The sequence below is a fragment of the Cibotium barometz genome, chromosome 25 (assembly GCF_041138505.1).
Source record: "Cibotium barometz isolate CiBa-2024 chromosome 25, ASM4113850v1, whole genome shotgun sequence".
Taxonomy (NCBI): Eukaryota; Viridiplantae; Streptophyta; class Polypodiopsida; order Cyatheales; family Cibotiaceae; genus Cibotium; species Cibotium barometz.
The window spans coordinates 1,558,870-1,582,675 of record NC_141070.1 but is presented as its reverse complement, the minus strand read 5'-3'; the positions used below and the strand labels follow the sequence as shown (position 1 = coordinate 1,582,675).

Below are 23,806 nucleotides of genomic sequence, written 5' to 3'. Positions count from 1 at the left end.
GGAGGCCTATTACGATCCTCAATACTGTCTACAAGGTCTTAGCAAAGGCCTTGAGTTTGAGGATCCAGCCCTTCCTGGGGGAGTTGATTCATGCTACTCAGACAGGATTTGTCAAGGAGCGCAGTATCCTTGACAACATCTTTACTTTCTGGGAGGCGACGGCCAGAGCTAGATTTCTTGGCGAGGACTTGGTCGTGATGCTTCTCGATTTTGAGAAGGCATACGATAGAGTTGATTGGGGTTTCTTAGAGGGCACTATGCTTCGCCTGGGCTTTGAGCCAGGATGGATCAGAGGGGTGGCGGCTCTGTATTCCACAGCTCGCAGCCAGGTGTTGATTGCAGGAGGACGGGGGCCGAGTTTTGAGCTGACCAGATCAGTCCGTCAGGGGTGTCCCCTCGCCCCCTTTCTTTTTCTCTTCTTTGCGGAGGCTATGAGCATGTATTTGACGGCAGAGGAGGTTGGTTTGAGAGGACTTCAGCTCCCAGTCCGGGGGGAGGACTTGCTTGATGCTGAGTTTGCAGACGACACGGGCTTATTTTTGCATGGCCAAGAGGCCAATCTCCTTCGGGCAGAGCAACCGCTCCAGGTTTTTAGTGCAGCTTCGGGAGCATTGATCAATTGGCGCAAGACAGTGGCCTTTTGGATCAGTAGTGCTCCCACTCCGGCATGGAGCCCGGACCCCGGTTTTAGATGGATTCCTCCAGGCACAGCAGTGCGGTATTTGGGATGCCAGATTGGCCTAGATTTGTCACCTGAGCAGCAGATTGCCCCGCTTCTTCTGAGCATTCGGAAGAAGCTTTTGTATTGGAGTACAGCTCGACTATCCTTGGCTGGGAGGGTGGTGGTGGCAAATCAGGTGCTGTTAGCGACCATGTGGTACATTACGTCTTGCTGGATCTTCTCGAGCTCTTGCATCAGCCAGGTGTACAGAGGCTGATCAGGAACTTTCTGTGGTCTGGGCGGGACGGTCAGCCAGCTCGGGCAAAGGTTGCATGGGCAGTTATTACACTTCCGCTGGCTCAGGGAGGTTTGAGCATTATAGATCCAGTCGATCAGAGTAGAGCCTTATTGGGGAAGCTTATTGTTCGGGGGCTGCTTCCAGGCGCAGAGCCTTGGAAAGAGCTCCTCTTGCAGCGGCTACAAGCTCGGGCGCCCCCAGCAGGGGGCACTTGGGCACCAGAGATTCGCTGGATCTTCATAGAGATGAGGAGGACAGGCCTCAGTAGAGGATGGGAGGACAGATTTGCTTTGAGTATCCTGAGAGCTTGGGAGCTGCTGAGACCGGGGCTCTCTCAGCGACCTCCTCCTTGTGTTGAGGAGCGGGCCAGACAGCCGCTCATCTGGAGCCCAGCGGTTCGCACAGAGCAGGGTCATATGCTGGGTTCTCGGCCTCGTTTAGCCTGGGGGCCTCTAGCGGCAGGCCAAGCTCGTAGTTTTGGAGACTGGCAGGCCTTCTGCAGTCTCCCAGAGGAGATCCAGGTGGAGAGGCTGAGTCACTTCAGAGGGGGGTTGATTATGAGAGATGATATTCAGGAGGCACTCACAGAGGAGTGGTTCACGCCTCTCAAGCCAGTGACCCCACGGTGGATGGGAGCCTTTACACAGTTGGAGATCCTGATTGCTGTCAGAGCTTGCACTGAGGATGGCAGTTGCCTCTACTATGAGATTCAGGATGAGGGCAGACTCCAGCGAGTGGAGGTGGAGTCACCTTTGGTTGCAGAGTGCACCTTTCAGAGGATTAGGGTAGTGGCCGCCGCTTCTCGAAAGTGGCATATAGACCCCGATCCTGCTGATGTGCTCCCGGATTGGCGCATATGAGCACATGTAGCGCGCCCCTTGGCCCGGCTACAGTGGGACCCCGGGGAGTACGAGTGGCACGATCCTTATGCATCCCTCGAGGCCACAGAGATTACCTTTTTCTAGTATACTGTTCGGCTGGGGCGGCATATTTTGACGGCGAGGAGGACGGTCTCTCCAGCGGCAGCGGGGCATTGGCGGCTACAGGGGCTCTCACAGGAGTTCCTGGAGGATTTTTGGGCTCGGCTCTGGGCTAGTCGACAGGCCCGCAGGATCTCGACTTTTCAGTGGCTGGTCGCCCACAGGGGCTCAGCAGTTGGCACTTGGCTTGTTTACAGCGGTCTTCCGGCGGCCTGCGTCCGATGCGACCACCCTATGGAGACACAAAGACACTGCCTTTGGGATTGCCCTCAGGCACAGCAGATCTGGCCGCGGATGCTGCGTATTCTGGCTCCCCTCTCTCCAGAGGGTATGTTTACGTGGGGTGCCGCTGCTTGGTCGACTTCGTCAGGGCCTGCTATGGGCTATGAGACGGAGCAGGGCAGTCAGGCCATCAGATTTATTAGGGGCCAGCCTCGCCTAGTTCCGGCACCGGATTTCTCGTCCGCCAGCTGGACCGAGGAGTGGGATTTACGATGGGAGCTCCTCAGCAGCCTCACCATCTGGTTCACCTGGAGGGCCCGGTGCTTTACGGCCTTTTGAGGGGAGATTGGAGCCACCAGCAGAGACTGTACGGGGGATTTGGCAGGAGTTGATCCACACCCTGTGAGGACAGTACGACCGCATCCGGGGAGACTCGGATGAGGCGATCTTGCGGCGCCAGGCCTTTCACACCACTTGGCGTTGTGGCCCCTTCTACACCTTACACACGGGATCCCCCCGTTGGCACTACAGGCCACCTATTTGGCTCTTCCCCCCCCCCTATTGTATGATTTAGCCTCTGAGTCCTTTGTACTGATGCTTGTATTTTGCAGCACCTAGGGAGAGTCTCCCGGGCTGCCATGCTGTATTCACTGCTTTGTTTCTCTTATGAGCAGGAGAGATCTGTTGTAGCCCTACGGGCGTTTTTTATTATATAACTAATGAAAGGATCTTTTCTTGGAAAAAAAAAAAATCGTCGTTTCCATTTCCCTTTTTGTTCTTGTTTCCCATAACTATCCCGTAAGGGGGAAAAACGGCACCACTCCGGCACCACTCCAAAGCTAGAGCCTCGATAGTCCGTGCGCACCCCTTCCCTTACCTAAGCATCTGTGGTCCCATATCATTGCCGCCTACACACCCTCCAAGCACCTCTCTCCCCCCCCCCCCCCCCCCCGCCCCGCCTCTACCTTTCCTCTTCATTCCATTCTTGGCACTCCCTATTCCTGTCTACCATTCTTCTCTGTTTTATGCTCTTTTCTTTCCCTTTCATGGACCCCCCTACTCCTCAGCTAGCAAGCCCACTCTCAATTGCTAGTTTTTTTATGTGGAGTTCACTTTTGTCCTTTCCATGGCCACCTTAGAGGAAACCGTCTTGGTTTGCAAGTTTATCAGAAGCAAACCTTTGCCAAGCTAGATTCAAGTTAACCTACAAGCCACACTTATTGGCGAGCACACGCATATCTCGGGCATCTGACCTCGACCTTGCACGCATCCAGATTGAGTTCGACTCGGCCACCCTCACAGACAAAGTCATGATGCACAGCCCCGTGGCAGCAGTGCTCATGTGTACCTTGGACTATCACCGGACTCCAACCCATTGGCTGATGCAACAGGCCTCCCGGTCACCTTGTCCTTCCCTAGCTTGCCAAAAGAATACCTCAAGCTTCTCCCCGCGATTGCATGCACCATTGGCCAGGTGCTGAATACCCCTACACTGCGATGGCAGCATTAGCCTGCATGGGGTCTCTCGACCTTGAGGGTGCTAGCCCACTCCCCAGAGGACCTCCCTCGGTCCTCTTGATCCTCTCCTTGGACAGTTCAAACTTCATACTAGTGGCTGAGAAATGAATTTCCAAGTCTCCCCAGACAGTGTTCAGTCTGCCAACGAATAGGACACCTGGCCCGCTCCTACTTGAGTCGCTGCTCTGGTGATGAACCTCCACATCTCCCTGCAAGTATTTATCACCCAAGATTATTCCCGAGCACCCCACAAATTGGGGAAGCCAATCAGCCTCCCCAGCAAGTCTAGATGGGACCCACTGCACTAACTGTGGCCTCTCCCATCCAACTGTAAAACCCCCCACTTCCAAGACCCACCCTGCCCCATGGGCATGGAGTTCTCCAGCACCGTGCTGAGGTCTCCTCACAGCCTACTGCCTCTCCTCACCCCCGCACACCCTCTCTGCATTAATGTGGAGTCCTGTCCCACCCCCCCCCCCCTCTCTTCCTGGTGAGTGACAGTCCCAATAATTCCTCATAACCCTCACCCTCCTGCAGCTCCTGATCTGGTAGAACCTCCAAGGCAGCATTCTGTTCGACAGTTCTCAGACCCTATGCAGACAATCACTGCCTGTTCGCCAGTTCCCAGGTGGCCCACCTCGTTTCATGGGGCATCCCGTGGACCACATGGACCACGCTTTCTTCAGATGCCTCCCCATCCACTCAAGCTCCCTCATTGATTTGGGGCCCCACCCCAGGTCTGCACCTCTGTGGAGGCTACTATTGGAATTTGGGACAAGGCCGCCATCTGGTTCTCCTATTTTCTTGGTAACCTCTCAGTCACGGATGTCATCATCTCAGGTCTGACAAGGATAGAGCTTGATGGTTCTAGCAGCCAAAGGGTCTTACTCGGTGGAGGCAAGAAAGGCCCATCTCTTCCTCCCTTCTTTTACATAAGCTTCTGAGCAGAGGTCTACATGTACCTCCAACACAAGACTGACCATAGTTACCATGAGTTTCAGAAATGCCTGATTTGAAACGGGTTTCAGAAACATTTCAGAAGTTTCATATGTTTTTGAAACAGAAAAAAAAAGTTTCAAACAAAAATGCAAATATATATATATTTTTTAATATAGAATGTACAACAACTGCACATATATAAAAGCATATGCCCAAAAAAAAGGGCAGAAGGCGCTGCAGGCAGTAGGCTAGAGCAACCTTTATAGTTATTAGTATAGAAACATATGCAAAAGGAAAATAAAACACCTTGAGGCTTGGCAGCAAGCTAGGACAGCAGTCGTGAAGGTGGACAGCAGTCGTGAGGGTGGACAGCAGTCGGCCAGTAGTTGTGACCAGTCGGCCAGCAGTCGTGAGAGTCAGCAACAGTCAACCAGCAGTCGTGACTCATGAGGGTGGACAGCAGTCGTGAGTCGTGACCAGTCGTGACTCATGAGGGTGGACAGCAGTCGTGAGTCGTGAGTCATGACCAGTCGGCCAGCAGTTGTTGTGACTCATGAAGGTGGACAGCACTCGTGAGGGTGGACAGAAATCGGCCAGTAATCGTGACCAGTCGGCCAGCAGTCGTGAGAGTCGACAACAGTCGGCCAGCAGTCGTTGTGACTCATGAGGGTGGCCAGCAGTCGTGAGTCGTGACCAGTCGGCCACCCATACACAGGCGGCAGCAGCGGGAGTCGGGTGTCGGAACCGATGCTCAAACCTCCTACTCAAAATGTGTGCCGCGAACGGAAAGTCGGCACAAGTGATAAGATGTTTTTTTTGGGAAATAAGGTCGGATAAAAAATTTGTTTCAGTGAATGAAACTTTTACGAAACGTTTTAGTCCGTTTCAAACCAACTGAAAGGCGTTTTATGAGGTTGACCACCTGGACTCAACCAAGAGCCTTGCTTGTGTTGAGTAGTCTTACATGGCAGGGCATATGGGTCCCACATACAGAGCTTCCACATTAGGATGCACACTCATTATCCCCCAACCAAAGCAGCCTCCAAATCTCTATGCGCAAAGGAGGACACAAGTAGGGCCTGCAATCTATTCTCCTAGCCGTGCGGATTATCTCAAGCAATGTTTGCAGCCTTGGCAGTGCCATCAGCCCCTACCACAAGATGCTAGGGAGGGAGGAGCTGCAACGAATCCTTGTTTGGGGCGACTTCATACATTAGAACCCTATGGATACTCTCCCCTCGTTTGACATGCATTTCAAAAAACAACTCTGGACTGGACTTTAGTAGCTTCACCATGAACCAAATTCAGCCTCAAAAAATAACCAACATAGTCATTCGAGGCCATAAGGCATATACCAAAGAGTGATTGCCAAAGTGTGAAACACAAACCTACCTCCCAAAAGGCAGCAAGCAGAAAAGAAAAGATGGCAGCCCCAACATCTTGCAACTACAGAAACATGAACAGGGGCAACCATCTCAATGAAGTCTCTCGTCTCAACCAGGAGGCACTTGAAGAATCTGCGATTCACCGGGCGCCCTCGGATTGAGGCTACTGGACTCCCCAAGAAGAGCCGATACCAGGGACGAGGCGCTAATCGTCTCCGTGTGATCAGAAAATCACTAAATTGACGTTTGAAGGATTTGCTGGTGGCTGAGGAATGTGAAGGGTTGAGTTAGCAGTCAAGATATTTGACGAGAGCCCGCCAGGATAAGGACGGGGAGAAGAGGGGGGGGGGGGGGGGCGGAGGCGCTCGTAGGGGACCACTCTGAGGAAGTGAGAACAGCCACTTGGCCCACTAAAACCTCTGCCTCTCGTTGCTCAGATAGTCTCCTCTGATAAATGCAAGTAACAGTTCCTACAATGTAGGAACCGTTACCTTGAGTTCTGTTCCTAGAGAGCTGCACCCCCTCCATCTAGCCTGCTGGGCATTGAGACGGCCAGGCACTTGTCATTCCAGCTGAAGTGGCGGTCTGTTGCTCCTGCCGCCTCCACTTGTTAATGGGAGGCACCACCTGCCCACAAGAGGCTGGAGAGTGGAGCAGTGGCAAGGGGTAGCTGGTAAGAACCAAATCGTGCCACAATCTTCTACCCGCAAGGGTGGCAAAGTCGAACTCGATCCGGATGTATGTCAGCCATGCACTTCTGCTCCGCAACAAGGGCGGCTTGCACAAGGTCTTGCATCTGGCCACAGGTGGTTTTCCTGCCAACAAACTTACAGATCAAGGTGGTGACATCCAAAGAGGCTGAAAAGGTCTAATTAAAGGAGTCAAATGGGAAAGAGCCTTTTGCAATATATTTGTGTGCATCATCTAGAGCCTTTGGTCCTAGAGGTGTTTCTTCGCACTCCTTATCACATGCAATATATTCTTGTGCATCATCTAAATCGTCACGAGGAGCCACATGCTCTATCACATTTTAACTGTCGACCTCATAACCATCTGGAGCATTACCATTGCAGCTCCTCTGTATGTCTCTTTGTCTCCTTCCTGTCTTCAACTCCAAGAAATGACCTTGTCACAGTAATCGAACTATAACTGCCTCTTCTAGCATCAGTGTAGCCAGCATCAAGAGAAGATATTGCTGCTAGAAAAAGGCATCTTAAATTTTTGTGCATTTACTATTACTATTAATATCCTATATATATTTAACAGAAGACATTTCTTCTCAAGGAACTGGACACACCTCACCTCTCAGCGTGGACAAAAAGATCTCACTACAGAAAGCTCATCAGCTGGTAAATTCAAATTCAGAGTACATACCAGCATGCATTATGTGGTATGATTCTCAAGTAACAATGCAATGATATGAGAAGTGACTGCAAGATGAAAACGATTCATTCATTTGATCGTACCTCTAGCCTTGGCATACCTGCAAAATACCAGACCATCAAAGCATTCAGACATACATGGTGTTCATTGTCGATCCATTATTGATAGAAAATTTAGACTAGAACTTGAGAAAGAAAGAAAAAGCAAACAAAGATTGAATATGCAATCAATACAAAAAAAACATAGTTAAACATAAGAAACAAAGATTGGCATTGTAGATGACTCAACAAACAAGGTTCGAGAAGGCTAATGAACTGATAAACTAGAACCAACTGCTAGAAATGCAATGTGAAAACCAAACAAGGCAACAGCCATGTGATGTCTTTCATTCCAATTTATTTATTTATTTATTTTTATTTTATTTTTTTGGGGGGTGGGGTGTGGGAAATACAATTCCAATTGTATGGGGGATAACTCCTAAAGCTCATATACCCACAAACGCTCACAGACCATCTACATCCATCTATTCCATGACCAGGGGCACTCCTCAAGCTCATAAACCCACAAAATCACACAAAACCATCCACATCCATGACCATGGGCAAACCATCCATCGATGTGGGTGTCAGGGATCCACGGGGCACCGGAGCCATAGAAGTTGTGATGGCTGAAGAGCAATGACGTTGACATCCTCCTCATGCAAGACGACTCGTACAAGAGAGCTGGACTTGCCTCCATGGTTGACACATGGCAGTCAGGGCAGTCCCAAAAACTGCTGTTAAGAGGCAGAAGACCCACCCAAATCTGCTGTGCCTTTCAGCAATCCCAAAGGCAATAACACTGAGACTCCTGGTGGAAACCACACTTGGAGTAATAAGTTCCCGGCCATCCACCGATAGCCAGCCAAGTGCCTACCACGAGGCGCTATGTGCAAGTAACCAAAAGAAGAGTGACCTTCCTAGGTTGAAAACTGTCCCAAAGCTGCTTCCAAATGTTGGAGAGCAAATACTATGAGAGCTCCAATGTCGTTCTGTAGCTGGTGTATCCTCCATCCCAGCAAGCTGGATCTACTTGCCCAGTTTGACTGAATACTTGAAAAAAGGAAATCCTGGGTGCTCGGGTGGGAGAGTGGGGTCTCTCCAGAACCACTCGTCGGGATCCCACTACAGATGAGATAGGGGCCAATTCTCCCAGAGCCACAGGCGCACGTACTATACGAGTCCTGCATGTACCATGTGATGAACCCAAAGAACAGGACCCACATACCATATGAGTCATGCATATACAATGTCATCAACCAAACTAGCCATGTGATATCTGCTTCCACTAATAGTTCTTTCCTCCTCCATGACAGAGCGCATGGTTGTGATGAAGTCCACCTTGTGTGGTCCATGTCTCTGGAGTATGTCCTGGATCTCCATGTGACCAGGTGGCAGGTCCGGATCTGTGAGTGCAGGGGCATTTGCCTCATAGAAGGGACCGGGCTCTCTCTCAAGTGACTCCAAGGGACGGTGGGGCCAGAGGATCACGTGCTCTAGTATGACGATGGCATGTGTGATACCTATGTCCATGTTGGGTCTGAGTGCCTTCCTCTGTACCAGGGTGAGGCAATCTAAAAAAGTGTAATGGAGGTTTGAGAAGCATCCCACTGGCTGGGACCTTCTGGGCGCTGTCTGAGCACGGCATCCCGATGACAATGGGCTCCATAGGCACGTATGGAAGCATCGCTGATCTGCATGCTCCATAACCTGTAAGAAATCCATCGGGAAAGTGACAGTGAAATCTCCTGCAAATCTCATAATAGGGTGGGCATCATCTGCACAAAAAGTGATCCTCTAACTTCACTTTCCTGATCATGAATACCCTGCATATCCGTACTTTTCGAAAGACACCCTCTGCTTTGCCAGACTCGACACTGAGACGGTGTGATGAAACTCTCTAGTGGCCAATGGTGATATGCATGGCATGTGACATGTGCCAATGGGGTTATCTAGGGCTCATAATAAATTCATCATTAGAAACTTGTAGGAAGTGCTCTCTGTAGAAATGGAGCTTTGTCGGGAGCTCAAGTGGGGCCATCCATGTGCGACTTGTGTGGAGCACTGTCACGTCGAGGGAAATAAACTGGTTAATATCTTGCCAAGAGAGACCCAAGAATGGTGAGCCAACACTATCCTGAAATAGGGGAAGGCGATCCATATGAAGGCCGTGTCGCTCAAACCGGTGGATCAGCTGTGAGTACAAAGACCTGCTTTCTCCCTCTTGTGTAAGCTGCATGGAGGACTCAAGGGCGAGCCACAGGAGGCAATGCACATCCAATGTGCACATGATGCATGCAGATATGCATGTAGGTGATGGTCTGAAAAAGTGCATCTATGACCAAGGGGGAGACTCCAAACTCAGCCAAAATAATCTAATGCAGCACTGATGGCTTACTCCATATCATGCGTAAGAGCATCATCACCTATAATCTCTCTCCTACTCCGATCCTCCTCTCTTAGATCAGCCCTCCCAAGAAAGGGACATCATTCATCGCTTCAAGGAGCACTGAAGTGACAAAAATGTAGAGGATACAGCGTGCGTTGTATACAAGAGAACACTAACAAGATATAGGATCTTTCCCAGCACAAAACTTTAAAACTCAAATTGCACAATAACAGAGATAGAGAAGAATACTCTATGACTAAATTGATTCCACAGATGGCAAAGCCCCACACACATGTTCATGACTAATGAACTATGTGGAGAAGGGAATCTATATAGGCCTGTATACACGGCTATATAGGCCTGGTGTGTGGTGCTATGGTCATGGTAAAGCAGGGGCCACTAAAAGTAGCTCCCAGGTACACATAAGATGGGAGAATCTCCATCGGGACTCCCCTATACCTAAAGATCAATCTAGATGTGCAGGGGCGGGAGGCAATGAAAACCATGACCTTGCTTTTACCAAGATTAACAGTGAGATCTTGCTGTGTAAAAAAAAACCTATAGAGCATCCAAGTGTCTCTGAAGCCCCTCAACTGTCCCTGATACAGTGAATGTAAGCAATCGTCTGAAAAAGGACATCAATCACCATGGGGGATGCAGAAAACTCTGCCTGGATAATGGCATGTGGAACAGATGGTTTGCTGCCGATCATACTGGAGAACATCATCACCTGGGGGCCGGGGCCTCTCTAGTCTCTGCCAGTCATCTGCTGATAGGTCCGCTCCCCAAAAGGATGCTCCATACATCATGGCCGGTGTGCTTAGGGTGTCAAAAAGCCAACCCTTTGTCCTTGGCTCCTGGACGTGAGCCTAGAAGCACTGTATCTCTAGCATGGCTAAAGCTGCGTATCCTTGTGTCAATCTGGCCTCTGCTGTTGGATGCATGGTGAAGATTGCGCCAGTGAAAATGACCCCTAGGTAAGTGTAGGAAGAGAAAATGTCCACTGGATCACCCATGTATGTGAAACTCTCTCTAGCAGCTGCAGGACGTGAGGTATTAAAGATCATGACCTTGTTTTTCCCAAGGTTAACTGAGAGGCCTCGCTGTAAACAGAACTGCTGTAATGCTTCTAAGTGTCTCTGGACATGAAAGGATGTGTGCATGAAAGGCTAAAGGTGAGGTAAGTGTGATCGGCTCTGATGGGGGGAGGGGGTATGTGGAAATCTCGAATCAGTGGTATCAAAGCCGGAGATCCCATCAAGTAGTCCACTGTGCTGAACCGTCCTCTGAATGGAAAACAAGTGTACTCGCCAGATGAGGGCCATCGGGCAATCATGTTATAAATAACGAGACTGTGAGCTGCCCCTAAATCAATGAAGTGTCTGCAATCCTGTCTCCTGTGGATTCATCTCCTGAAGAATGATATGATCTTCCAAGGAAAGACTGTTTGCTAGCTGAATTTGGGAACCTCAAGAGCAAAGGACGCTCTCGAGTAGTATCCTTCCCTCCCCTCCAAATATCGGTGAAGGGAGTCGTTTCTTCCACACCCCCCCCGCAAAGCCCCTCCCTCGCGCTAGGTGACACCCATCTAGCCCCATTGGCCAGTGTATCCAATTTCCCTACGACAGTCTTGCTTCCTGTCATGTGCACAGTGTGTATCTACCGTGTGCTACATGCACGCAAGACTAGCTTCGAGGTTTGGGGAAGCTTGGAGCTAGGCACGCTGATTGACGAGCTAAGTTAGGGATAGATTAACGGGCGGGCACCCAAGTATGGACAGGCGGGCGCCCAAGTGTGGACGCCCGATGACCGGCAAAGAGCCTATAAAAGGGTGGCCAAGGTTAGTTATTGAGATATAGAGAGTCTCGCGAGTTTGTGAGAGCTCTATGGTCTTGGAGCCTGGATCTAGTGCAGACGTGCACCTGCTTTATGCAGTCGAGGCCGGCAGCAATCTCGAGGCCCATGAGGATAGCTTCCTGGCGGTGTGGGAATTTGCGAGGAGGAGATTGGTCGGTACGTCAACCTAGTTAGCTCAGCTCGTGGCTCGGTGGGGACAGCCAAGACTGGGCTTGCCCACGGCTGTCATGGTTGGGAGGTGAGTCAGGCCTGCACCCCCTTGTTGTTTATTCGTTTGTTTGCAGGATTCGAGTCTCGTACCAGGAACGATCACGAGGAGATCCGGTGGGGATTTGACAGTGGTATCAAAGCATGCCTCGTGAACGAGCAAGTCGGTAGGTAGAGAAGATGAGGTCGAAGAAAGGTATGTGTTAACAAGCTTGCTGTTTTTTCTGTGCATACTGTTGTTTTCAGAATAGTATGTGTTTTTTTCATCAAAGAAACCCATGTTGATGGAGATGGTGGTCTAAGAAGGGTTGTTTGCTTTGCAAAGTAGAGGCATGATGTTTGTGCAGTCGCACGAACTGCAGAGAGAAGACAAAAACGAAAAGCACGAGGTTTTTTGGTTGAACGCGAGTGAGAGAGAGAGAGAGCGCACGCATGTGAGAGGTGGGCACGCTCGCGGGTGTTGGAGTTGGGCTACCGGTGATTACAGGCGGCCAGGCGTCTAGGGCTATCTAGCCAGGCGGCCAGCAGGCTGGCGGGCGCCTAGCCATACGTAGCCAGGCCTACGCAGCGTAGCGCAGGCGCCCAGGCCCACGCGGCCTTGTGGCCAGGCCTACGTGAGGCTGGTGCAAGCAGCACCGGCCGTTCAGGTGGCGATAGTTGCACGTGTGACGCCTGCAAGCAGCCGGCGATGTTAATCCAAGAGGGAAGAGAAAAAAAAAACAAGGAAAGCACTCGCTGTTTTGGGCTTTCGTTTTTTTTTAGTTTAATTTTTTTTTTTAAGTTTAAAAACCCCTCCTCCAAGGTTTAAAGGTGTTTTATTTTTTTTAAGAAAATTAAATATATATATCTATATATATATATATATATATATATATATATATATATATATATAAACAAGGAAAGCACTCGCTGTTTTGCGCTTTCGTTTTTTTTAGTTTAAATTTTTTTTAAAGTTTAAAAACCCCTCCTCCAAGGTTTAAAGATGTTTTTTTTTTTAAAAGAAAAAAGAATGTATATATCCATATATATATATATATATATATATATATATATATATATAAAACACAAAAGCAAAAGTTCAAGAAGCTTTTGGGACTAGCTATATAAACTCCTTAAGTGGGCTTCTTGCCACACATCTCTCAAGTTTTCAAGCTCTCAAGCTCTCAAGTTCCCTTGCACTTTCATTGTGCAAAGATCAAATTTTCTCTCCACTTGCCCTCTTCACGATGTCGACCCAAGAATCAGAGTTGGAGCCCCTTGTTGAACGCGAACGCTTGCTTGCCGGCTACGGAAGATACCGATGCTGATCTTTTTGACGATTATTAATCAGATTTCCAAGAGTTCAAAGTAGCTCTCGAAGCTTCTTCGTCGAAACGTCAGGCACAAATCGCAGCCTAGATGCAAGCTTTGCAAAACTCTATCGCTCTTTTGACCACTATCCTCTCTACTCTATCGGGTATGGATACCTTGGCTTCTGCTTTAGGCCCCAACATTACTCCGGAACCGTTCGGGGGCGAGCAAAAGCAGTGCACCAAGGAGATCGTGGAAACTTGGCTGCATAAGTGGCAAGTTCACTTTCAGTTTCATCCATATGATGATGAAAAAAAGATCCAGTTAGCAGCAGGTTTCCTCTCCGGCAAAGCTTTGCTTTGGTGGAAGGAACTCAACCCTAAGCCAACAACTTGGGCACAATTCGAAGACGTCTTCAAGAAGGAATTCCTCAAGAAAGAGGATGATTATGATGTTGTTGCCCGGTTTTCAGCTTTGACCATGACCTCGCAGCACCTCACTTATGAGGTCTACCTCCAGAAGTTTAGGGACTTGCAGATGAAAGCTACAAAGATAGATCCCACTACTCTTTTGGGGTTCTTCGTAGCTGGTTTACCAAACTCATATCGTTTACAAGTTAAAAATAACAAATGCAAAACATTGGACGAGGCCATTCATTCAGCTCGTGTTGGAAATAAGTGCACACTAGGTGTACTATTTCTCTAGTCTAGTTTCAGTCTTTGTGTCTTGAGTCTAGTGCCATGTGGCACCTCTACATTTATCCCATAAGTGAGTCTACTCAATCTTGTACTTCACCTATAAATTGTAGGTGTCACATCAATGAATGTATCAATCTTGTGTCTTGTCTACACTCATCTCAAGGTAACTCTTTGTCTTTCATTTGTTTGTGTTCTTGTTTCATTTCTAGTCTGCTCTTGCTTTCATATTTCCTACATGGTATCAGAGCCATGGTTTTAGGGTTTCCCTGTTTTTTCTCTCCAAGCCGTCCCACTCAATTCAGCGCAGCCCGTTGGTGTTTGCTTGGTTCAATTCTCTCTCCTGTTTTTGATCTGTTCGGTGCAAAGCCTCCACGCCATGGACCTCAGGACACGCTCTAACACATGGGCCTCTCTCTCTCTATCAAGCAATGGCGAATCAAGAAACCTCTACTACTGTCGGGACAGTGGTAGGAGGAGCTCCGACATCAGCGTTAGCATCCTCACGGGCAGCTGCTGGTCGCCATTATTCTGCCCGCCACAGAATTCTGACCGCCCCTGTTTTCCATCAGTTCTGCCTCGCCATACTCCAGTTGAAGGGTTCCTGTTTCTTCCTGACGATGTTCTTCATCTACTCCATCAGCATAAGGCTCTTCATTATGGTGCGAATCTTTTCCTTCAGCTGGGCGACTCTTTCTCTTGATGGCATCTCTCTAGGTGCAGCTCGTGCTGCCCCTACCCTCATCGCTGCCCTGATCTTCCCCTTCGTTTTTTCACATAGCGGCAACATCTACAGCAGCAGCTCAAGGCATAATTTCAGATCTGCCTGCCCATGTCAGGCCTATGCATCTCTACCTTCTCTCTCTCTACTGCCGACGGCCTGTCCTCTAGTATTACACATGCAGCAGCTACCCACGCACTCTCTTCTTCATCAACATGCCTTCTCAAGTCGTGGACCTCCTGGACATTCAACTCATGCAACAACTCGTCATTTTTGGATCTCTGGTCTTCTCAACATCAGCTCAACACCTCCTTTTGTGAAGGTAAACTCCAATGCTGATTTTGGACCTGATTTGCAACATCTGTGCAAAAGGCATTTTCCCCTTTGTTATTTCCCATTTTCTCTTCATCTTCACATGTGGGTTAGCTGTCCATTGGACCAGCCAGACCTGCAGCAGCAAATTTAAAGCACAAATCAAGTGTATGTCGTGTTCTATTTTCAGTCTACTCTCTATTTCTTTTTTTTTTTTTGAAGGAAAAAAAAAAAGGAGAGTTTTGAATTTCATCTTGTACGGGATTAGACACTGCCAAATCTGGTAAGACCTTCCCATCTCTCTCATAATTGTCTATGTTTTCATGCTATCTACCACCATTGATCACCAATGATGTAGATCATGGGGTAATATCCTGTCTATTTGTCTACATGGACTTATCTTTGTCCCTATCCAAGAGGCACCCCTGCATTACCCACTCTAGCAGGAGGATTGACCTTGAGGAGGGATCATCTATCAAGGTCCATCTCTCTGTCTATCTACAATCAGTCAGTCTCTCTGTCTATGTGTCTATCATGTGTGTCTATCCTGTCACATGTCTTTGACACTCTATCTATCAGTCTATATGTCTCTCTTTTGTGGATTAGCTACCCACATTCTCTTGGCATTTTTTTGTCTATGTCCCCATTTATCTTCTATTTGTCAGTCTCTCTCATGTCTATCTGACATTCTCTCTCTCTGTTGGACCACTCTACTGGCTGATTGTCTCTCTCTCTGTCTGTCTATGATCCACTCTTGTCCCTACCCTTGTGGACCCATATGAGGATATCACTTGAGGAGGGGTGTCTCAGGATCTTTTGTCTCTCATGTCTTGTCTCTCAGTCTATCAGTCTTTATGTCTGTCTTCTAGTCTTGTCCATCTTGTCTTCTAGCTTGTCTCTCAATCCTTGTCTAGTCTCTCTGTCTTGGTCTTATCTTTTGTCATGTTATAGTCTTGTCTTTTGTCTTCCTCCTAGTGTCCACTTAAGGAGGGTGTTGGAAATAAGTGCACACTAGGTGTACTATTTCTCTAGTCTAGTTTCAGTCTTTGTGTCTTGAGTCTAGTGCCATGTGGCACCTCTACATTTATCTCATAAGTGAGTCTACTCAATCTTGTACTTCTCACCTATAAATTGTAGGTGTCACATCAATGAATGTATCAATCTTGTGTCTTGTCTACACTCATCTCAAGGTAACTCTTTGTCTTTCATTTGTTTGTGTTCTTGTTTCATTTCTAGTCTGCTCTTGCTTTCATATTTCCTACAGCTCGTATCTATGATGATACAATGGTCTCTTCCAAGTCGAAACCCGTTACCGAGCAGAGGAACAAGCATAACAGAAAGCTCTCTGCACCTATGGCTAACACGACTGAAGGAAAGTCTTCGGACCAACCTTCGAAGAATTCCAATTTGACACCAGCGAAGAAGAAACGACTCTTTAGGGCTTTAAAGCTCAAGAAGGAAGGACGTTGTTTTATCTGCGAAGAAAAAGGACACATGCGTAACGAGTGCCCAAAGCAAAAGGATGCAAAGACAAACGCAGGACCCAAGCCAAAGGCAGCTAACCAGTTGTCTTTGACAGGTATGTCAATTACTGTACTTTCTCGCCCTAGTACTTGTTCTGATTGTTTGTTCAATTCTAAAGTATTTGGCTTGCATGATCTTCTCCGAGTTTATGGAGAACTGAATGGCCATAAGATTCACATTCTTCTAGACCCTGGCAGCTCACACAACTTTGTTAACTACAAACTTGTGCAGAAATTGAGTCTTGATACGACACCCAGCGATCATACCTATGAGGTACGCTTACCTGCGGGAAGGCAAGTATGGGATCGAAAGGTGGAGATGCTTCCAATCCAGATCCAGGACTACAAAGATACTCTGGAATGCTACGTAATGCACCTAGAAAATGTAGACTTGTTATTAGGGATTGAGTGGTTTAAGACTCTTCAAGTCGAAAAACGCTCGCTGAAGCTGCGCCCCGTCTCCTGCCTGCGCGACCTGCACACTAGCACCCCCCCGCCATTGCGCTTGCTCTTGCCCCCCCCCGCCTGCTGTTTTTCCTGCGCCCCCTTCCTTCGTTGCTTTGCCCGCCTCCCTTCTTTCTTCCACCCCTTCGCCTGCTTGCTGCTGCGCCCCCCCTCCCTCGCTGCTGCGCACCCTCCTCGCCCCCTCGCCCCCTCCTCGCCTTCTCGCCGCATCCCCTTCTTCGCGCCCATCTCACCTCTGCATTGCCCCCTTCCGCCAGCATTCTCCTCTCCGCCCCTCATTCGCGCAGCCCCCCCCCCCCCCCCCCCCCCCCCCCCCGGGGCTTTTCCTTCGCCGTTTCCCCCCCCCCTCCCTTTTCGTGCTGTCTTCCGCCCCCCTGGGGGTTTTGTTTCTTTTTTCCTCCGGTCTTCCGCCTCTCTGTGTGCAGCCCGTTTCTTGCAGGATTTCCGCTTTCGCCTCGCCTACGCCTGAGCTTCAGACTCTGATGGAGACTCCTCCCGCCTCGCCTCAGAGGGACTCATCCGCAGCCCCCTCGCCCGCCCCCGAGGACACCCCCATCAGGCTTTCTCTTTCGCCGGAAGAGGAAGCGAGCCTCACCGCAGAGGTGGAACGCCTTCAGGCCCATTCCACCATCTGCCGTATAGTCGGCACTCGCCCCAGCAGAGGGGAGATCCGGGATCTTCTCCAGGCCCGCTTGCTTGCAGATGTGGGCAAGATCCTGGACGTACAGCTTCTGGGCCGGGGACATTATCAGATCGAGTTCGAGACCGCCCAGAGTGTGGCCAAGGTCCTTGCCATGAGTCCCCTTGACATCAGGGGTGCTCGGGCTTTTTTCAGACCTTGGCAGCATGGCTTTGATCCAGCAGCGGCTGAGCAGGGAGAGCGCCTTTTTCATGTTACAGTTTGCTTCCCTGGACTCCGCCGGGAGTACCTTCCGCTTCTCTCTCCGCTAGGAGCATTGGTGGGCTCGGTACTCGAGACTGGCCCCACAGCAGCTTCAGTGGTGGCCAGAGCAGCTGGGCTACCCTCCGTCAGAGTTTTGGTGTCTGACATCTCTCCCTTCCTAAGGTCATTCAGCTACCTAGGATAGGGGGGGGATGGATTGATCAGAGAGTGGAGTTCTCGGGGCTCCTGAACCAGTGCTTCATACGCAGGCAGGTCGGCCATCTGGCCAAGGCCTGCCCTCGCAGGAGACCTCGACCCTCACCACAGCAGCAGGCCCCTGCTGATGGCCCGCCCACAGATGCGGCACGGCAGGCTGCCTCCGGGACACCTGCTCAGGCCACAGAGACCTCGGAGTGGCAGCCTGGACAGGGGCGCCGCCGAGGGAGACAGTCACAGCAGCACGCACAGAGACCGCTGCAGCAGCAGCCACAGGCTCAGCCTCACTGGGTTCCCGTGAGGAACAGCTTTGCTCCCCTCCAGGAGGAGACCCCTGTAGGGACTGAGGACCAGGAGATGCCAGCACCCCCTCCTTCACCCCCCCCACCCCCACCCCCATCCCCTCCCATTGCCTCGCTTCCACCTTCGCCTCCTCCCGCCCCCCCTCCGGTCTCGGCAGAGCGGCTCCCTCTCCGCCCCCCTCGCCCCCCCCCCTCCTCCCCCCCACCCGCCTCGCCTTCCCGGGAGACCCTGGCAGTCCCCTGGCGCTCGCCCGCAGTCCGGAGGGCGCTGAGCACCGATCTCGCTCGAGCACCACAGAGGAGACCCGCCATGCCGATCCGGGCTTCACGGATATCATCTATCCGCAGTCGGCTGAGTCGCCTCGGTGTTAGACAGCGATCGCAGGCTTTCGGTTACGCCTTCACTCGGCTTTTTGGAGCAGAGGGCCCCCATGAGCCAACACCCATCCGCGTTCATGTAGTGATACCTCCGGCCCGCGGGGAGGAGGCACTTGATTCAGCAGTGGCCTTCTCGTTCCCTCTCTGTGGCCCTTGCGACCGGGAGTGGACTCTAGAGCTCGCTATTAGCACTTTGAAGACTCAGGCAGTTGAGTTTTCTCATCATGTGAGCGACCTGGAGGTGACAGATGTGGTAGGTCGGCTCTGGGAGTTGGCTCATTTTTTCTTGGATCGCGGGAGTGTGGATGCCTCACGGATTCGTCATTTGGTCGTGCGTATAGTGGCAGACTTAGCACGCGACCCTGGATATGTATGTATACACGAGGTTGCTCTGTCAGAGCGGGAGGCAGTCGCCATGGGCCACAGCCACTGGCGCCTGATCCGGGAGTCTTGCAGTACACCGGGTGGGCAGATTCGCAGCCGCTCGGATGGGGACTACTCTCCATCCAAGCCGCTTGCGAAGGCCCGCCGCACGGCTGAGACAGCATCTACCTCAGCAGGTCATCCATGAGGATCATCTCATGGAATGTAAAGGGCCTGGGCGGAGCACATTTTATACGCTATCGAGGTTGCTTGAGGCAGGAGCTTCAGAGATGCCTGGTTGGTGGCAGCATTGATATTTTGATGATGCAGGAGCACCACTTGGGTGAGAGCAGGATCCGGAGATATGGTTCGGTGATGCCTGGTAGATGGGATACCTTTTGGTCTGCAGGGTTTGGTCCTTTGGGTGGACAGGGAGGAGTTTGCATGGTCATTGCAGATGTATGGCGGCACGCCATTGTGGATCGAGGGATCATTGTGCCTGGTAGAGCACAGTATGTCATTCTGAGGATGCATGATGAGCTATTGGGCGTGCTCAACGTCTATGCGCCTAATCATGCTAGTGCCAGAGCAGAGTTCTGGACCCAGGTTACGGATGCATTGCCAGAGGCCGCACATTGGTGTGTCGGGGGAGACTTCAACATGCTTGAGGACCCGGCCGATAGGGTGGGAGGCAGTCATGTTACAGTGCACGGCACGGAGCTTGCAGCTTGGGATCGGTTTTGCATGACACTGAGGATCACTGATGCATGGCAGCATGGGGCTTTCTCCCGTTCTCAGGACAGTCTTAGTTTCTCTCGGTCGGATCGTCGGCAGGGAGGGACTAATCTATCACGGATTGATCGCTTTTATGTGGGCGACTGGTTAGGGGAGCGAGGGGGCTCCGTCGGCATTCTCGCTGGCACCTCATTTTCAGATCATGCGCCAGTTATCTTGACATGGGAGGAGAGGACACGGGAGCCCAGCTTGCAGTTGAGGATCCCAGAGAGGGTACTTACAGATCCCAGTCTCGCTGAGGACATTGAGAGGATCTGGCATGATAGTTAGTGCTTTGACCAGGATGCAGCAGGCCAGTGTGCCCAGGGACTCATCGAGCTTAGCTCTTTTCTGCACGCTGCAGCTTTGACACGGCTGGGAGAGATTCGCGAGAGGGAGCATCAGCTGAGACGCAGCCTTGCCTCCTTACAGCGCCTCCAGGAGCAGCAGCCGGCATGTGAGTGGTTGGCGTCCCAGCTGAGCCAGGCACGCCAGGAGGTTAGAGAGGCAGAGGAGCAGAGACATGAGTTTTACTATCGTCGTCAGGCCTCTCAGTGGACGCAGCTTGGTGATAGAGTGACTGGTGAGTTTTTTGAGATCACTGGACCCCGCCATGCTCGGGCAGGAGTCCGTCAGCTTGGTAGACCGGATGGTTCGGTAGCTACTGAGCCCGGGGAGATCAGAGCCATAGCCACTGCATTTTATAGAGACCTGCTTTCAGCGGAGCCAGCCACTGAGGACAGAGATGCTTGCAGACAGACTGTGTGGGCCCACGTGCATAGGAGGGTCACAGATCGTATGCGTTCGGTTCTTGGTGCGCCTCTTTCAGAGATTGAGCTTGCCAAGGCCTTGAGGGTCCAACCGCGACATAGTTGCCCAGGGGAGGACGGACTGACGCCGGCCTTTTTTATGCGCTATTGGGACCTTTTGGGGCCAGGCCTCCGCAGGGGCTTTCAGCATGTTTTGGACACTGGGGTGATGCCGCAGAGCTTTTCAGAGGGCTTGATCTATCTTATCCCCAAGGGGGAGGGAGTATCAGATGATATTCGGCATTGGAGGCCTATTACGGTCCTCAATACTGTCTACAAGGTCTTAGCAAAGGCCTTGAGTTTGAGGATCAAGCCCTTCCTGGGGGAGTTGATTCATGCTACTCAGACAGGATTTGTCAAGGAGCGCAGTATCCTTGACAACATCTTTACTTTCTGGGAGGCGACGGCCAGAGCTAGATTTCTTGGCGAGGACTTGGTCGTGATGCTTCTCGATTTTGAGAAGGCATACGATAGAGTTGATTGGGGTTTCTTAGAGGGCACTATGCTTCGCCTGGGCTTTGAGCCAGGATGGAGCAGAGGGGTGGCGGCTCTGTATTCCACAGCTCGCAGCCAGGTGTTGATTGCAGGAGGACGGGGGCCGAGTTTTGAGCTGACCAGATCAGTCCGTCAGGGGTGTCCCCTCGCCCCCTTTCTTTTTCTCTTCTTTGCGGAGGCTATGAGCATGTATTTGACGGCAGAGGAGGTTGGTTTGAGAGGACTTCAGCTCCCAGTCCGGGGGGGAGGACTTGCTTGATGCTGAGTTTGCAGACGACACGGGCTTATTTTTGCATGGCCAAGAGGCCAATCTTCTTCGGGCAGAGCAGTCACTCCAGGTTTTTAGTGCAGCTTCGGGAGCATTGATCAATTGGCGCAAGACAGTGGCCTTTTGGATCAGTAGTGCTCCCACTCCGGCATGGAGCCCGGACCCCGGTTTTAGATGGATTCCTCCAGACACAGCAGTGCGGTATTTGGGATGCCAGATTGGCCTAGATTTGTCACCTGAGCAGCAGATTGCCCCGCTTCTTCTGAGCATTCGGAAGAAGCTTTTGTATTGGAGTACAGCTCGACTATCCTTGGCTGGGAGGGTGGTGGTGGCAAATCAGGTGCTGTTAGCGACCATGTGGTACATTACGTCTTGCTGGATCTTCTCGAGCTCTTGCATCAGCCAGGTACAGAGGCTGATCAGGAACTTTCTGTGGTTTGGGCGGGACGGTCAGCCAGCTCGGGCAAAGGTTGCATGGGCAGTTATTACACTTCCGCTGGCTCAGGGAGGTTTGGGCATTATAGATCCAGTCGATCAGAGCAGAGCCTTATTGGGGAAGCTTATTGTTCGGGGGTTGCTTCCAGGCGGTGAGCCTTGGAAAGAGCTCCTCTTGCAACGGCTGCAGGCTCGGGCGCCCCCAGCAGGGGGCACTTGGGCACCAGAGATTCGCTGGATCTTCATAGAGATGAGGAGGACAGGCCTCAATAGAGGATGGGAGGACAGATTTGCTTTGAGTATCCTGAGAGCTTGGGAGCTGCTGAGACCGGGGCTCTCTCAGCGACCTCCTTCTTGTGTTGAGGAGCGGGCCAGACAGCCGCTCATCTGGAGCCCAGCGGTTCGCACAGAGCAGGGTCATATGCTGGGTTCTCGGCCTCGTTTAGCCTGGGGGCCTTTAGCGGCAGGCCGAGCTCGTAGATTTGGAGACTGTCAGGCCTTCTGCAGTCTCCCAGAGGAGATCCAGGTGAAGAGGCTGAGTCACTTCAGAGGGGGGTTGATTATGAGAGATGATATTCAGGAGGCACTCACAGAGGAGTGGTTCACGCCTCTCGAGCCAGTGACCCCACGGTGGATGGGAGCCTTTACACAGTTGGAGATCCTGATTGCTGTCAGAGCTTGCACTGAGGATGGCAGTTGCCTCTACTATGAGATTCAGGATGAGGGCAGAATCCAGCGAGTGGAGGAGGAGTCGCCTTTGGTTGCAGAGTGCACCTTTCAAAGGATTCGGGTAGTGGCCGCCGCTTCTCGGAAGTGGCATATAGACCCCGATCCTGTTGATGTGCTCCCGGATTGGCGCATATGGGCATATGCAGCGCGCCCCTTGGCCCGGCTACAGTGGGACCCCGGGGAGTATGAGTGGCACGATCCTTATGCATCCCTTGAGGCCACAGAGATTACCTTTTTCCAGTATACTGTTCGGCTGGGGCGGCATATTTTGACGGCGAGGAGGCAGCGGTAGCGGGGCATTGGCGGCGTCTACAGGGACTCTCACAGGAGTTCTTGGAGGATTTTTGGGCTCGGCTCTGGGCTAGTCGACAGGCCCGCAGGATCTCGACTTTTCAGTGGCTGGTCGCCCACAGGGGCTCAGCAGTTGGCACTTGGCTTGTTTACAGCGGTCTTCCGGCGGCCTGCGTCCGATGCGGCCACCCTATGGAGACACAGAGACACTGCCTTTGGGATTGCCCTCAGGCGCAGCAGACTTGGCTGCGGATGCTGCGTATTCTGGCTCCCCTCTCTCCAGAGGGTATGTTTACGTGGGGTGCCGCTGCTTGGTCGACTTCGTCAAGGCCTGCTATGGGCTATGAGATGGAGCAGGGCAGTCAGGCCATCAGATTTATTAGGGGCCAGCCTCCCCTGGTTCCGGCACCGGATTTCTCGTCCACCAGCTGGACACGGGAGCGGGATTTACGATGGGAGCTCCTCAGCAGCCTCACCATCTGGTTCACCTGGAGGGCCCGGTGCTTTACGGCCTTTGAGGGGAGATTGGAGCCACCAGCAGAGACTGTACGTGGGATTTGGCAGGAGTTGATCCACACCCTACGAGGACAGTACGACCGCATCCGGGGAGACTCGGATGAGGCGATCTTGCGACGCCAGACCTTTCACACCACTTGGAGTTGTGGCCCCTTCTACACCTTACACACGGGATCCCCCCGTTGGCACTACAGGCCACCTGTTTGGCTCTTCCCCCCCCCTATTGTATGATTTAGCCTCTCAGTCCTTTGTACTGATGCTTGTATTTTGCAGCACCTAGGGAGAGTCTCCCGGGCTGCCATGCTGTATTCACTGCTCTGTTTCTCTTATGAGCAGGAGAGATCTTTTGTAGCCCTACGGGCGTTTTTTCTATAACTAATGAAAGGATCTTTTCTCGGAAAAAAAAAAACAGACTCTTCAAGTCCAAATAGATTGGTCTGGTCATATTTTTTCTTTTCAACATA

General features: G+C 51.3%; 1 protein-coding gene across 1 annotated transcript in view; it reads right to left on the bottom strand.

Moving 5' to 3' along the window:
- The window catches only part of HEXO1 (beta-hexosaminidase 1), a 184,200-nt gene that overhangs the window by 82,136 nt on the left and 78,258 nt on the right, over positions 1–23,806 (bottom strand). Inside the window, exon 8 of the mRNA XM_086819059.1 lies at positions 7,470–7,486. Within this exon, the coding sequence (XP_086675185.1) occupies positions 7,470–7,486 (17 nt within the window). The remainder of the gene's footprint in view (positions 1–7,469; positions 7,487–23,806) is intronic.